The sequence below is a fragment of the Lynx canadensis genome, chromosome F1, assembly GCF_007474595.2.
Source record: "Lynx canadensis isolate LIC74 chromosome F1, mLynCan4.pri.v2, whole genome shotgun sequence".
Taxonomy (NCBI): domain Eukaryota; kingdom Metazoa; phylum Chordata; class Mammalia; order Carnivora; family Felidae; genus Lynx; species Lynx canadensis.
In genome coordinates this window covers 22,179,515-22,195,367 of record NC_044319.2, presented here as the reverse complement: position 1 = coordinate 22,195,367, position 15,853 = coordinate 22,179,515, and the positions used below count along the sequence as shown (strand labels likewise).

General features: G+C 36.1%; 1 protein-coding gene across 1 annotated transcript in view; it reads left to right on the top strand.

The window, feature by feature from the left end:
* Positions 1-15,853, top strand: part of HMCN1 (hemicentin 1) — a 463,190-nt gene that overhangs the window by 363,920 nt on the left and 83,417 nt on the right. The window contains exons 58-68 of the mRNA XM_030302673.1: positions 5,466-5,627; positions 6,767-6,880; positions 7,001-7,203; positions 7,757-7,838; positions 7,946-8,077; positions 8,418-8,567; positions 11,184-11,343; positions 13,421-13,545; positions 13,773-13,956; positions 14,551-14,648; positions 15,571-15,849. Of these exons, the coding sequence (XP_030158533.1) occupies positions 5,466-5,627; positions 6,767-6,880; positions 7,001-7,203; positions 7,757-7,838; positions 7,946-8,077; positions 8,418-8,567; positions 11,184-11,343; positions 13,421-13,545; positions 13,773-13,956; positions 14,551-14,648; positions 15,571-15,849 (1,689 nt within the window). The remainder of the gene's footprint in view (positions 1-5,465; positions 5,628-6,766; positions 6,881-7,000; positions 7,204-7,756; positions 7,839-7,945; positions 8,078-8,417; positions 8,568-11,183; positions 11,344-13,420; positions 13,546-13,772; positions 13,957-14,550; positions 14,649-15,570; positions 15,850-15,853) is intronic.

Here is a 15,853-nt window from a genome sequence, read left to right as displayed (position 1 = left end):
AAATCCATCAGTACACCTATATGCTAGACACTGCATAAATACTAATTTTTTGGTAAAAAGCTATTGAGATACTATTTAGGCAAGTGTGGAAAAAAAGAAAGCAGTTGGATGTCAACTGCAAATGATTAATCCTATTTTCATGACCCACATCTGTTTGGGAATATTAAATTGGAAATGGTGAACAATCATCGTAAAAGATTTCCTTTGCATGTGGGATGCACACACAGAATTCTAGCCCATGTTGGAAATAGCTGAAATTTGACATTTCATGAAAAATTTCTCCCTCCAAAATACTTTTATTTAGCATCATGGATATTCTTCCTTGGTGTGATTTGTAGGGAATATTGGCGTCCAGCCTCGTTTGATGTTTCTGTAACAAATATTTGAAACATTTTTATCTTTGTATTCCCAGTACCTAGCACAATGGGTAAAACACAGTAGGTGCTTAATAAATACCTTCACAATTTTTTTTAATGAGTACATCTAAGCAAAACACAAAAACAATGTGCTGTGAATTCTCAGGAGTAATTAAATAAATATGATCATTGTGAAAGCATACATTCTAATCTGTAAAGGGCAGTAGAGTAAATGTTGAAAATAAAAATGTTGATTATTTTTTGATTCCCAAAGCAGAATTAATTTTTCCTCCTCCATGTGATCAAAACCCCCATTATAGCAATTACATATATTGCCTTGTGTTAGTTATCTTTATGTCTGTATCTTCACCCCCAGTCCTACAACTTTATTATAGATGTTATAGGCAAATAGTCATTTCTTACAGATCTTGGTCTCCCTGAACCTATCTATAGTTGTTGTAGTTGCAAAATAAATAGTTGGTGTTTTTTCATATCCATTGCCTCTTCTTTTTTTAAGTCATTTTTTAATGTTTATTTGTTTTTGAGACAGAGAGAGAGTGCAGGCAGGAAAGGGGCAGAGAGAGAGGGAGACACAGGATCCAAAGCAGGCTCCAGGCTCTGAGCTGTCAGCACAGCTCTAACTCAGGAACTGCAAGATCATGACCTGAGCCAAAGTCTGATGGTTAACGCCCCCCATTGCTTCTTCCTAATGCACAGCAAAAACACCTGAAGTGGGAACCTTGCTACCTGGAGAGGCGGCAGCCACTAGAGTTTACCCTTAAGGACTGGAGTTTGGGAGGGTGTTTCCTCATTCACCAGTTAATGATACTTTGAACCCCAATTACAGTCAGGAACCCATACTTACAATTAGAAAATTCATTTTGGAGAGACATAATTTAACTTATCTTCACTTAAAACCATACCACTTGTTATATCCCACTACAACAATGCTTGCTTCTTTTGGACTCTGACTGTCTGCGGGCCCTTGGGTTTTCAGCTCTCTGTGTTCACTCTCCTTCGTGTCCAGCTTAACTGTTAATGGAAGAGCATTTCAGCCACCTCTCTTGGTCTTTTTATTGCTCTTGTTCAGTAAAAGCTCAGCTCTGCATCTAACAACACAACATATTTTCCGCTTGATACCTACTAGGTGCTGTGCCAAGTTTTTACGTATGCTATTTCACTTAGTTATCTCAATAATCCCGGGTGGTTGGTACCATTTTATACCTCTCTTACAGATGAAAAGGCTGAAGTCTAGTGAGATTAAGTTACGTGCCCAAAGTTACAGAACTGGCAAATACAGTGCCAGGATTTTAACTTAGGTAGTCTCATTCTAGAGGTTTTAAACTTAGCTATTTTGCTGTGTTACCTCTCAGTAAATTCCACAGCTGACCATACCTGCACCTCTGACCATACCTGCACCTAGGTGGCTAACCATGGCTGGAGGAACTCTTGGAGTCAGGAACATCAGTGCCTATAAATTGATAGGTATCATCTTGAACTGGGCTCTCCATACTGCCTGGGCTCCTCCTCTTATGTCTGCTCCCTAGTGACTCTCTCTCACCTTCATCCCTCTCTTCAGATGACCCCTGGCTTAGCGGGCTCGGGCTGCCATAACAAAATGCCAGAAACTGTGTGACCTAAACAAGGGAAATTAATTTTCGCACTGTCTGGAGGCTGGAAAGTACAAAATCAAGGTTCCATCAGGGTTTGCTTTCTGGTAAAGGTTCTTGCTGGCTTGCTTTGGCCACTTTGTCCCCACAAGGCCTTTTCACTGAGCACACATGGCCAGAAAAGCAAGGAAACTCTCTGATGTCACTTCTTATAGGGACAACAATCCTTAATATCAAGGCCTCACCCTTACAACCCCATTAAGCTTAATTATTTCCTTAAGGGTACCATTTCTAAATACAGCCACAGTGAGGGTCAGGGTTTCAGTATACGAATTGGGAGTGGAAGGGCAAGGCTGGGTATGTACACATTCAGTCCATAAACAGCCCCCTCTCGCTTTCTGTCAGTAAATGCCCTCACCTCCTGTTTTACAGAGAAAAGAGAAGGCACAGCCCAGAAACCACCTCAAATTCCTACCATCAAATGGAGCATACTACCACCATCTGTTATTGCCACTTCTTTCCCCATTACCACAGAAGATCGAAGCATCCCTCTACCTTCCAAAGGCCAAAGACTAACTTGACTCTAGATCCCTGTCCACTGCCTCCTCCAAAATCTCATCATCTCCTCTCTTTCTCTTGAATATTGAAATTCTCCCTCTTTGTGGCTCCTTCCCAACAGCACTTAAATTTACTTATATCTTCCATTTTTAAACAACAACAAAATATTCCCCTTGGACTTAAACTTTCCCTTCAGCTGCCTCCCTCGCTTTCTCCCCAATTTCAAAACAAGCCTTTCTAATAACTGTATATATTTAATGTCTCCATTTCCTCGCTCCCACTCACTCATTCCACCACTGTATTCCAAATTTCACCTTCACATCACCAATGAAACTGCTCACTGAATTCATCAAATGACATCCTTATGTCCAAGAGGCACTTCCTGGATTTATCGTTTTTATTTCTGTGCATTTGACATTCTTGCCACTATCATTTTCAAATACACTCTTCTCTTTGGCTTTTGTGACACCTATACCCCTTATTTATACCCTGCCTTTTGGGTGTCATCCCTGACTCCTTCTCCTCTTCCTTAAATTTTACCCTCAAAACATCAAGTCCTAAAAATTCTATGAAATGTCCGTAAGTCCATTCACTTTTCTTAATCCTTTTTGACACCATCCCAGGCAGAGCTACCAACATCTGTCACACATTTTACAGCACTGGTCTCCTCACTGGCCTTTCTGAATCCCTTCTAGCCTCATAATTAGTTCTCTCCATGGTGGCCAGATTGATATCTTAATTTCTGATTAAAACACTCTTCAGCTCCCCATTCTTGAGGCTGTATTTCAGCATTCTTAATGAATGGGTCCCAGAGACCTTATAAGATCTTACCTTTGGGAGCGCCTGGGTGGCTCAGTCAGTTAAGTGTCTGACTTCGGCTCAGGTTTGATCTCACAGTCCGTGAGTTCGAGCCCCACGGCGGGCTCTGTGCTACAGCTCAGAGCCTGGAACCTGCTTCAGATTCTGTGTCTCCCTCTCTCTCTGCCCCTCCCCTGCTCGTGCTCTATCTCTGTCTCTCAAAAATAAATAAACCTTAAAAAAAATGAAAAGAAAAAAGATCTTACCTTTGCTTAGTCCTTTAATTCTCTGTGCATCTCCCCTACTTTGTTCTTCAAACTCTGGTCACGCTAGTCTTCTAGGTGCTGTGTTCTTTTCTCCACTTGGACCTTTGTATATGCTGTGCCTTCTTTCTGGAAGTACACCCATTTTCTGTCTTTCGCTTAACTTATTCTTGTTCATATTTCAGTATCTTCTTCAATGTCACTTCCTCCTCCTGATCCTCAGATTAGGATAGTTCCCTGTTGTTACCCACTCTTCTGATTGACTCTCATCACATTTGTAATTACGAGGCAGTATAGAACAGTGGCTAAGAATAAGGGCTCCTGAGCCAGACAACAGTCTTTAGGTCTCTTCCAGTAACTAGTTGTGAAGCCTTAGGCAAGATGCCAACTTTTCTGTCTCCACTTCCTTGTCTCTAATATGAGGATAAGAACTGTATTTAACACATAAGGTTGTATGGGGAGTCAATAGTATATGTGAAATGTATGTGTGATGGTATTTGTGCAGTGTTTAGAACAGTGCCGAGCACAGCATATCCATTCAAAAAAATGTTAGCTGTTATTTTTAGTTCAATGTCTGTCTTTAATGTCAAACTATTAACTCTATGTGGGCATTATCTATTACATTTTCACACTGCATCAGCACTTAGCACAATGTCTGGAATACAGTAAATATTTAATAAATGTCTAATGAATGATGAATGAATATTAAAATTAATTAGTGGGTGAAAAATAAACAACCATGTGATAGTAAAAGAAATTTTGCCTTTTTGATGGTTTGCTTTTGTTTTTGATGTTGTTTTAAGACCTTCATCTTAATATAATGAGTGTTCTGTTAATTGCATTCATGTCTCTCATCATTGGCATGAACAAGACCCATTTTTACTTTTATTTATTAATCAGTTCATTTTTATGCCCATTTCTTGCTCCTGTTTACCCTCTTCTTTCATAGAAAACCATTCGAATGTGTTAAGATGTTATACCATCTATGTCTGTGTATTCTTATAAAAATCTATTCCATTTACATATGTTTTAATATGCATAAATAGCATTGCATTATTAATCCTATTCTTTTTTATTCCACTTTTTCTTTGCACTGCTTTTGCTTTTGTAAATCTTTTTTTTTTGTTTTGAACAATAAACCATAACATTGTTTATTTCTTAAATTTTCTGCTCATCTTGAAAGTCACTTATTTACATCGTCAAAATAACCTGTATGGGGGCGCCTGGGTGGCGCAGTCGGTTAAGCGTCCGACTTCAGCCAGGTCACGATCTTGCGGTCTGTGAGTTCTAGCCCCGCGTCAGGCTCTGGGCTGATGGCTCAGAGCCTGGAGCCTGTTTCCGATTCTGTGTCTCCCTCTCTCTCTGCCCCTCCCCTGTTCATGCTCTGTCTCTCTCTGTCCCAAAAATAAATAAATGTTGAAAAAAAAAATTAAAAAAAAAAAAATAACCTGTATGATTTGTTGATAGACACCCTAAAATTAAATTTCTACTTTACTGTTGCTATACGCACTAAGATAAATCCTTAAATAAAAATGTAATATTAAATACAAGAATATTCAAATGTACTGAATAACAAGTGCTGTTAGGTCTTTCTTTGTACATTAACAAACCCATATTAGGAATTGCCTGCTACATTTTATACATAAAATGCACAATAATTCTGTCTTTGAAAATTCTAGCATCCTCTTTCAATTGGGAAAAACAAAACTGATGGAAATTAGTTTGATGAGGGCATTAGGGAATTAGAATAAAGACAGCAAAATAACAGTATCATTAAGTCAGTGTGTTAGCAGACTATGGTGATCAGGCTTATATTAACAAATTGGAATATGTATTGCTGATAATATCAGATTTCACTTTTAATATGTTTACTTTTATAGTTCCTCCAAGTGTCATCGGTCCTAACCCCGAAAATCTCACTGTTGTGGTGAACAATTTCATCTCTTTGACCTGTGAGGTCTCTGGTTTTCCACCTCCTGATCTCAGCTGGCTCAAGAATGAACAGCCTATCAAGCTAAATACAAATGCTCTCATTGTGCCTGGTAAGGAAGTTATTACTCTTAAAAGGTGGGCAAAACCTTCTCACTTTTCTCAATACAAATCGCATCAACTTAGTCTTTTCCCAAACTTTTGTCTTGTTCCCTTTTTTTTTTTAATGTTTATTTATTTTTGACAGAGGAGGAGAGAGTGTGCAAGCAGGGCAGGGGCAAAGAGAGAGGGGGACAGAGAATCCAAAGCAGGTTTCAGGCTCCATGCTGACAGCAGAGAGCCCCACGTGGGGCTTAAATTCATGAACTGTGAGATCATGACCTAAGCCGAAGTCAGATGTTTGACTGAGCCACCCAGGCCCCCCTATCTTGTTCCTTTTATTTGTTCACATTAAATGCCTCTCTTTACCCATTTGGGGCCATTAGGATAACATTGTACAGATTTATGGTTTTAGTGAGAATGTATAGTAACAAGGTCTACTTTCAAGAAATTGTGACATTTAGGAACAACCTGCGGGTGATAGACTCCTTGTGGGTGATAGACTAGTAAAAGGGTGATTTCATTGGATAAAATCAATGGTTGTTTTTAATCAATCCTAAAGCTCCTTGAGGATAGATAAATAGACCAACAGACAATTCTACACTGTGGGAGATTTAACATATCTTGACTATAGTGTAATTACTGTGTGCTCGCTAGAACCTGTATCAAACAGTTCTACTCTCTATGGTTACTGGAGAGAAAAAATTTCTGAATTTCTTCCTTTATAAGGAAGTAGAATAAATACTGAAATCAAAGGGAAAGGAAGGATCGAAGACACTCAATTCAATTTAGTTCTTTGCTTTTGAATAGGAAATCTCACTGTTAGAAAAAGGATATATTTTGCTGTTTATCTTACTGACAGAAATAGTTATTAAAACAACTGCTAGAGGCACCTGGGTGGCTCAGTGGGTTATGCGTCCAACTCTTGATTTTTGCTCAGGTCATGATCTCATGGTTCGTGGGTTCGATCTCCACATCAGGCTCTGCGCTGACAGTGTGGAGTCTGCTTAAAATTCTCTCTCTCTGTTTCTCTCTGCCCCTCTGCATACTCTTTCTCTCTCTCAAAAATAAATAAACATGTAAAACTAAATAAATAAAATAAAATAGAACAGCCTCTATGCCGCTCTTCAGTTTGCATTGTATTTGCCCACAGGTGGTCGAACTCTGCAAATTATTCGGGCCAAGGTATCTGATGGTGGTGAATACACTTGTATTGCTATCAACCAAGCTGGTGAAAGCAAGAAAAAAGTTTCCCTGACTGTCTATGGTTTGTCTTTATTCTCCTCATAAAATTCTTTCATTTTTAAACTAGTATTAGAGATTTTCTATCTCAGCATCTTAATGAAAAAACAAAAAAAATCCTTCTGCTCTTGTTTCCCTCCCTCAGTGCCCCCAAGCATTAAAGATCATGGCAGTGAGTCTCTTTCTGTAGTTAACGTAAGAGAGGGGACCTCAGTGTCACTGGAGTGTGAGTCGAACGCCGTGCCCCCTCCAGTCATCACCTGGTATAAGAATGGGCAGATGATAACAGAATCCACTCGCTTGGAGATTTTAGCAGATGGACAAATGCTGCAGATCAAGGAAGCTGAGGTGCATCTTTTATTCTTGTTCGTGTGTCATGACTCCTTGGTGGGATTGTGGAAGAAAGCATTGGCAGTTGCATTCCCTTTACTGCAGTGACAAATAATTCTTATTTAAAAACAGCATCATCAATGCTATTGACCTTATTTTTCTTTATTTATTTAGCTTTTAAATTTTATTTATTTATTTATTTTTTAAAAGCAGGATTGTAGAAGGCAATTAATTGGGACATTGGAGGGGTACCTGGGTGGCTCAGTCGGTTAAGCATCCAACTCTTGGTTTTGGTTCAGGTCATGATCTCATGGTCCCTGGGATGGAGCTTTGCATCAGGCTCTGCGCTGATGGTGCGGACCTCCTTGGGATTTTCTATCTCTCCCTCTCTCTCTCCCCCTCCCCCCATTCATGGTGTCTCTCTCAAAATAAATAAATAAAACTAAAAAAAAGAAAAAAGAACTGGGGCATTGGAGCATAAAGATGACTTATGATTTAATCTACACGCGAACAGTGTGATTGGTCATCTGTAACTTAATGGAGCACATACAATAGTATCTTTTTCTTTTAGGTATCTGACACAGGCCAGTATGTATGTAGAGCTATAAATGTAGCAGGACGGGATGATAAAAATTTCCACCTCAATGTATATGGTGAGCATCTGCCTCTAATACAGCTCTTTTTCCCCCAGATGTGCAAATGCAAAAGTGTCCTGAATTAGCTTAATGAGGACACAACATTTTTTTCTGTCTTTTCACAGTGCCACCCAGTATTGAAGGGCCTGAAAATGAAGTGGTTGTTGAGACTATCAGCAATCCTGTGACCTTAACATGTGATGCCACTGGAATCCCGCCTCCCACAATAGCCTGGTTGAAGAACCACAAGCCCATCGGTAATATAGCTGTGCTTTTTTTTGTTTTGTTTTCTTTTGCCCTTAATTTACTAATGAAGAAACTAGTACATTTTCAGTACTATGCTTATAGCTGTGTTTACTTCAGAAAGTCTAATTACTAGTAACTAATAATGATAACTAATAATAACTAATAGTATTCATTACGTAGAGATTTTTCTTTCTTGTTTTTTCAAAGAGGTATCCCATTTAAAATGAAAGTACAAAGGAAGAACACTTAAGAACTATAGTTGCCACATAAAATAAGATATATTATGGTGAATTGCAGAGACATTAAAGTAAGAGCTTTTTATGTTTTGTTTTGCTTTGTTTTCACCTCTAGAAAATTCTGACTCACTTGAAGTACATATTTTGTCTGGAGGTAGCAAACTCCAAATCGCCCGGTCTCAACATTCAGATAGTGGAAACTATACATGCATTGCATCAAATATGGAGGGAAAAGCACAGAAAAATTACATTCTTTCAATTCAAGGTATGTGGGGTATGGGTGGCTCCTGTCTGGCTAAGTCAGTAGAGCATGTGACTCTTGTGAGTTCAGCCACACATTGGGCATAAAGCTTACTTAAAAAAAATTTTTTAGGGGCGCCTGGGTGGCGCAGTCGGTTAAGCGTCCGACTTCAGCCAGGTCATGATCTCGCGGTCCGTGAGTTCGAGCCCCGCGTCAGGCTCTGGGCTGATGGCTCAGAGCCTGGAGCCTGTTTCCGGTTCTGTGTCTCCCTCTCTCTCTGCCCCTCCCCCGTTCATGCTCTGTCTCTCTCTGTCCCAAAAATAAATAAACGTTGAAAAAAAAAATTTTTTTTAAAGGTATGTGGGGTACACTCTGATTCACCTTCAGTTTCTTTATTATATTCTACCTATAAAACAAATAAGACTACATCTAAAGAGATCATTTATAATTGATTGAAAATACCTTTCTTTGTAATTTTTTGGATATTTTCTTTTTTCCAGTTTTGTTGAGATATAAGCACTGTCTAATGATGTGACTTACAAAATAACTTTAGATATACAAAAAATATTGTCAATTTTCTATCCTATATTTATCAGTAGAGTTGTACTTTCATGAAAATGGTCATAACTGGAAAAAAGAATAATAGATGTGTCATAATCTCTATATTTTTTCATTTTTACTGAAATGATTTTCCAATAGTATATATTCTATTGAATTACTTATTTATTTTAATCTGGTATAACTTGTTTTGAGCCAAGCCTATAGATCTGTTTTTATTTATATAGATAAGTAAGATTAACTTATGAAGAGATTGTACTGTGTTCTAACTGCAAGTCAGGGATTGGTTAAATTTCAAGTAAGCATGGATTTTTTTACTATTTTGGGGTGAGCATAGGAGCATTAATTCATTCTGCACTTAATCAACTTAATTAACACCTACTATGTTTCAACATAATGCTGACCACTGGATGGATGGAGAACTTTCATACTTTCCATTTTCAGTAAACCTCTGATTATTACTTTTGGCCTAATGTTTAAATTGGAGTAGAAGTCTAACTTGAAACTAAGTTGAATGCTGGCTTTTTCTGATTTTATTACAGTTACTATGAAAAGAATTTCTCATAAATTATAAAAGTAATTGAATATTTTCTACCTATTTTGTGCTTTGCTAAAGCTAACTTCAAAAATATTTATTTTAGTTTTATTGAGATATAATTGACATATGACATTGTATAAGCTTAAGTTGCACAGTGTAATGATTTCATAAATGTATATATTGCAAAGTAAGATTAAGAACCATCAACTAAAAATTAAAAGTAGGAAAAATTGAAATAAATTTATAACTATCGATCGTTTCTCTGATTAGGGATGCTTTGAGATTTCAGAAGCAAGATGAGAAAAATAACTATTCAGAGATTCAGGGTCAGGGATTATGTCTAATTTAGTTTAATGCATTAACAATAATAAGTGGTAATCATGGGTAATGTGGTATGACCAAACATTTCATCAGATACTTTATGTATGTAATAATATCTCAGGACTACAAATACATGTATAGGGCCTAGTCCAGTGATTGTCATATATTAGCTACTCATTTTAGGAGTCTCATTAAAACTCCTATTGATTTGACTAATTTAGTAACTGTAAATTCTGCAAATTTATGTAGGGATGTGCTGTTAAATATTTAGCAACTGACTCTGCAGACAAAAAGGTCCTTATTTGTAGCCAGTCATTTGCCAGCTTCTATGGTGTAATTATTCCCATTGTGACCCATTTCAAGCTCCCAATATGATGTCACTGAACATGGAGTAGGGAAGATGTATAAAATTGGCTCTTGCGAGCTGGTGTGCACTACCTCCAGCATATCACCATAATTATTTAGAAGAGGAATTCAGATGTGTTTCTGCTTGATACCATTGTCAATATTTTTATTAGACATTATTTCTCAATCAAATCATTAACGTGAAAAGCAAAGCTGGCTAGAAACAGTATAGAAGAAATAATTGGATCTTGAAACCTACAAGTCTATCCATTGTTCAGAATGAATAATATTTAAATTGCATTATGAAGAGAGAAATAACCAACCTAGATACTCTTCTCAGACATTGATGCCAAGATTTCATAAAACACACTCCTGAGCTGTTCTAATTCTGAACTATATTGAGGATTTAATCTAAAAGTGATTCATTTGGCCAGGAAGGGTGCCCATGAGGTAGATTTGTCACTAGCTTGTGTGACTAAATAATTGTATCAACTTAAAAATATAACAGGATTATTGAACTGTTTCCTCTAATCATTCCTCATCTAAAAGTAATTTATGGGGGCCCGTGGGTAGCTCAGCAGGGTAAGCATCCAACTCTTGATCTCAACTCAGGTCTTGATCTCAGGGTTGTGAATTCAAGCCCCATGTTGGGCCCTGCGCTGGATGTGAAGCCTACTTAAAAATAAAAAAAATTAAACATTAAAAATAAATAAGTATAAAAACAAAATAATTTATAAGGATAACAATAGTTGGATCTTTAACCACAACCTCGGAAAAATATGAAATAAAGATGGCATTTTGTTCTATGATTCTATTGTATTCATTGGAATTTATAATCTTGTGTTTTGTTAATGAGAATCTTAATCATTTTCCCAAAGTTCCTCCAAGTATTGCTGGTGCTGAAATTGCAAGTGAAGTCAGTGTTCTTCTAGGGGAAAATGTTGAGCTGACCTGCATGGCAAGTGGCATTCCCACCCCACTTATTCAATGGCTTAGAGATGGAAAGCCCATAAATAACAGTGAAACAGAAAGAATCCGGTATGTTTTAAAAGAATCTTTACATCATTAATTGTAAGATATTCTTCAATGCCTTTATTCTTCAAATTTCACATGAATAATACCAAATTCAGTGCCATGGGAATTTGGCAATCATTGTATTTAGAAAGAGAAAAGATAACATTTTGAAGAATTGGACACAGAAACCCTCCTTAGAGAATTGCTTAAAAGTGTGTGTGTGTGTGTGTGCGTGCGCGTGCATTTCCCTCATCCATCAGCATCAATGAGTGCTTGGCTCATTTTGCAAGAAGAGACAATATCATCATAACCTAGTTCATTCCTTATAGTGATTTGTCTAAATCCCATTTTCTGCTGGTACTTGTTACCCATGCAACAAACTATACAGAGATGAGATAATTACATGGTAAGGGCTTCCTGCTCCCACTTCCTTCTCCAGGGCTTCCTGCTCCTGTTACTTTCAAAAACAAATACCTTTAGAAGAACAGTCCAGAATTCTAATCTCTACTAGATTACTTCATCACAAAAGCCCCATTGTATACACATATTTGAAGAATCAGATGCATAAATAAGCATTAATTAAATGTATTATACACTTTATAATTTTAAATCAATATTTTAGATTTAGGGTTTGGACTGTTTTCTATTCAATGAATTGAATATACATGATTTAAAAAACGATAAGTAAATGTTATTTTCTTTGAAGTCATTTTATATTAATATTTAGATATTTGTTCCCTTTAGAAGATTGAGTACATTGCCAAATAATATTTTAGAGATACATTTTAAGTTTTATTTCTTTGGTGTGGACATATATCAATAGTTAACAAGTATTTAATTATTTTTATTAAATCAACTGATATCAACCATATTGCAAGCCAAGCACCAGAAAGGTGGTAGGACCTAAGATCTTATATAATATTTGCACCTAAGAATTTATGATCAGTCACTCGTCTCTTACAATAAGATCCCAAATGCACTTGTTCTTATATCTAACTTACTGATTATTTGTTAACAGCTCTGCAAATAAGTATGTATGGTTTGTAAGTGGAACAATTTGCCAATCAAATAAAGTAATTTTTTCAAGGTCAGCTTCCATTTCCCTTTGCTTATGGCAACTTGCTTTTTGTTTATTCATATGATTAAACTCATTTAATTTTAAAATTGATATTTTGAAAATGAAAAATACATTAGATTCAGATAATATTGTAATTTTTGGCAATCATATGTCATAACATGATAGGGTAGAAGTGGAGCATTTACTTTTGACATTGGAAGATTCTAGTAAAATCACTATTGTAGGAATAACTTTAGAAAGCCATTTAATCTCTTTCTAAAACACAGTAAGTTTTATATCAAAGTTTTATTTGATAATTAATGGTGTGTGAAGGGGATAAATAATGCAATAATCTTAACTTAAATATCTTTGACAATCTAACAGTATAGTTATTTACTATTATGTAATTCAAAGAAAAAGCTCTAGCAATGTGTAGAAAAATTTTTGCAAAATATACCGCTACAAAATAGTTGTCACAGTTTAAATAAGCTATCCTATTCTCCTTCCCATTAAAAATATTACTAAGTCATATATAGTTACTTTTTGATATTTTTTTAGTTTCTTGTAACATTCTTTATACCAGAAGAATAACATAACATTTTCATACCATAAAAGTTCATACCAGAACTTTTAAAAAATTTTTGTTTAATAAATGTTGTTTAATAATTTTTGTTTAATTTTCTATGGGTAAGGAAAAAGTATATTAACTTTGAGAAGAACATGTCTTTGATTGGGATAGAGAAATTCCCACTCTGATTTCATTCGTTTCCAGTTTTTCTCATAAGGAGGTGGCAGATATAGGACATGAATTTTAGTTGGTTCTGTAGAATTTCAGTTGGTTGCCTGAAATCTCCAGTTTCACTAGCTCTGAGTTTAACAGACCTCCGTATACTTAGTGAAAAAGATATGAACCATTATATATCTAAGATGAATGTGCATTTTATGGTGGTATTTCTTTAAAGAACACAATAACCCAGAGTGAGTTTTCAAGCTCTAAGCTTCACATGAATCATCTCAGTGCCTTTGTTGTGGCGTTTTCTATAGGGTGACTGCAGATGGCAGCACATTAAACATTTACGGAGCTCTCCCATCCAATGTGGGGAAATACACATGCGTCGCTACTAATCCTGCTGGAGAAGAAGACCGAATTTTTAACTTGAATGTCTACGGTAAATGTGAAATTTCACTCTCTTTTGACTATCCCACCTTAGGAATCTATCAGTAGAAATAAAAATTCTAGCAGTAGGTGTCTGGAGCATTTAGTTTTAAAATCTGACGTCACTGCTGTTCCTTTTGGGATAAGCAGCAGTATGGGCAATTGTAGTTGAAATGATTTGAACTAGTAATGCACACCCCACCCATTCTCTCTCTCATTCTCATTTTCTGCGGGACATAGTTCCACCCGCAATTAGGGGTAATAAAGAAGAAGCAGAGAAACTAATGGCTTTGGTGGATACTTCAATAAATATTGAATGTAGAGCCACAGGGACACCTCTACCACAGATCAACTGGCTAAAGAATGGACTTCCTCTGCCTCTCTCCTCCCATATCCGGTTGCTCTCAGGAGGGCAGGTTATCAGGTCAGCTTTGATTATATGTGATTTGCTAGACAGATAAAGTCACTGTGACTGCAGGCTTTAACCTCATCTAAATGGTGTTTAAGAAATGTTTTTTTCATCAGGTTTCGCTGTTGTTTATTTTTCCCTTTCACTATCTTTTTAGAAGAGAGAGGATAACAACAATAAAATTGAAATGGTTTTTTATTCTTATTTAAATGCTCACATTTTAGTAAATTTGTATAAAACAGGTCTTGCACAGACAGATGTATGTATCGCATATGTATTTCCAAGAACTACTATTTTAGATAAAACTTTCTATGGAAAGGTAATACGAAGATGCCTACCACAATCATGTGATTTTCATGTTAGTATCATTCTTTATTAATGTATATTTGAAAAATATTCACTCTTAAATTATGTTATATTTTTAATAGCATACTGTCAGTGCCTGATTAACTTTGTGGAACAAATTGCATTTGAGGCATCTGTATTTTGTAACCCTCATAACTAAAATTTCCCAGCATAACTCATAATCTGTGTATAAATTAGAAATATTTTCTTTGTATATGTTGAATGGGATTAAATTATGAAATATGGGGTCAAATTGTTTTTCAGGATTGTGAGAGCTCAGGTGTCTGATGTTGCTGAGTACACTTGTGTGGCCTCCAACAGAGCTGGGGTGGATAATAAACATTATAGTCTTCAAGTTTTTGGTATGTCACGAAGATGCCCCTAGTATTTTACTATGTGTCCAATATTAAGCAAAAGGCTTATATTTAGATATTGACATATCAGAAGAACTGGTAAAATACGATTTTAGTAACTAAGAAAGAATGTGTTTTCTCCCAAAGGGTCCATATTGGAACATACTATCTGTCAAAATACTCTTCTAACCTGGAATCTTGCATTAAGTCAAATCTAAATTTTTAAAAATTGCATTTCAATCTGAACACAAGGACCAGTCTTTTCATACAAAGAGAAAGTTCAGAATGTTTTCTAATAATATTAGTGGTACATTTAGAGTATTTAAAATATAAATGAATATGTGCATATGTATGTCTTTGTGTGTGTATGTGTGTAGATGGAGAGACAACCTAAAACATTCCATTTCTGAAATATTAAGGTTTACTGGTCCAAATTTCTACATCCCAAAGAACATCTGAGAACAGTTAAGGAACTATTTACTATAGCCTACAAATGAATTTTGATGGATTATATAATACTCTATATAATACAGACATTGTATAATACTCTAGAAATTGGTATTATTTTATTTATTCCACATGCAGCAGTTGAAAGTATACTTCTGTAATTATAATATGCATTATAACAAATTAAAGAGACAAACCTAAAAAGTTCAAAAATGGCCAAAACTTAAAACAGTTTAATTTTGTATGTTCTGCAAGAAAACAGTCCTGAGGTTTCATTGCTAATATTTTGGGAGATTACTATTTAGCCTATCCAATACCTTTTTTTATTATAGGCAGTAATTATTTATATGCTATTTTAAATTCTATATTTTAGTAGATCACAGAAATACTATATAACTAACTGAACCATAAAAATTTTTTTTTAATCTAAGTTGGTCTCAATTTATAATAGATGTGTAAGTTTTACCTGTTGTTTTCTATATAGTGCCACCAAATCTGGACAATGCGATGGGAACAGAGGAGATCACAGTTGTCAAGGGTAGTTCTGCCTCCATGACGTGCTTTACAGATGGAACTCCAACTCCCAGGATGTCTTGGCTTAGAGATGGCCAGCCTCTGGGTCTTAATACCCGTCTTACAGTAAGCACTCAAGGAATGGTTCTTCAGCTTATCAAAGCAGAGACTGAAGATTCAGGAAGGTACATCTGCATTGCCTCAAATGAAGCTGGAGAAGTCAGCAAACACTTTAACCTGAAGGTCCTGGGTAG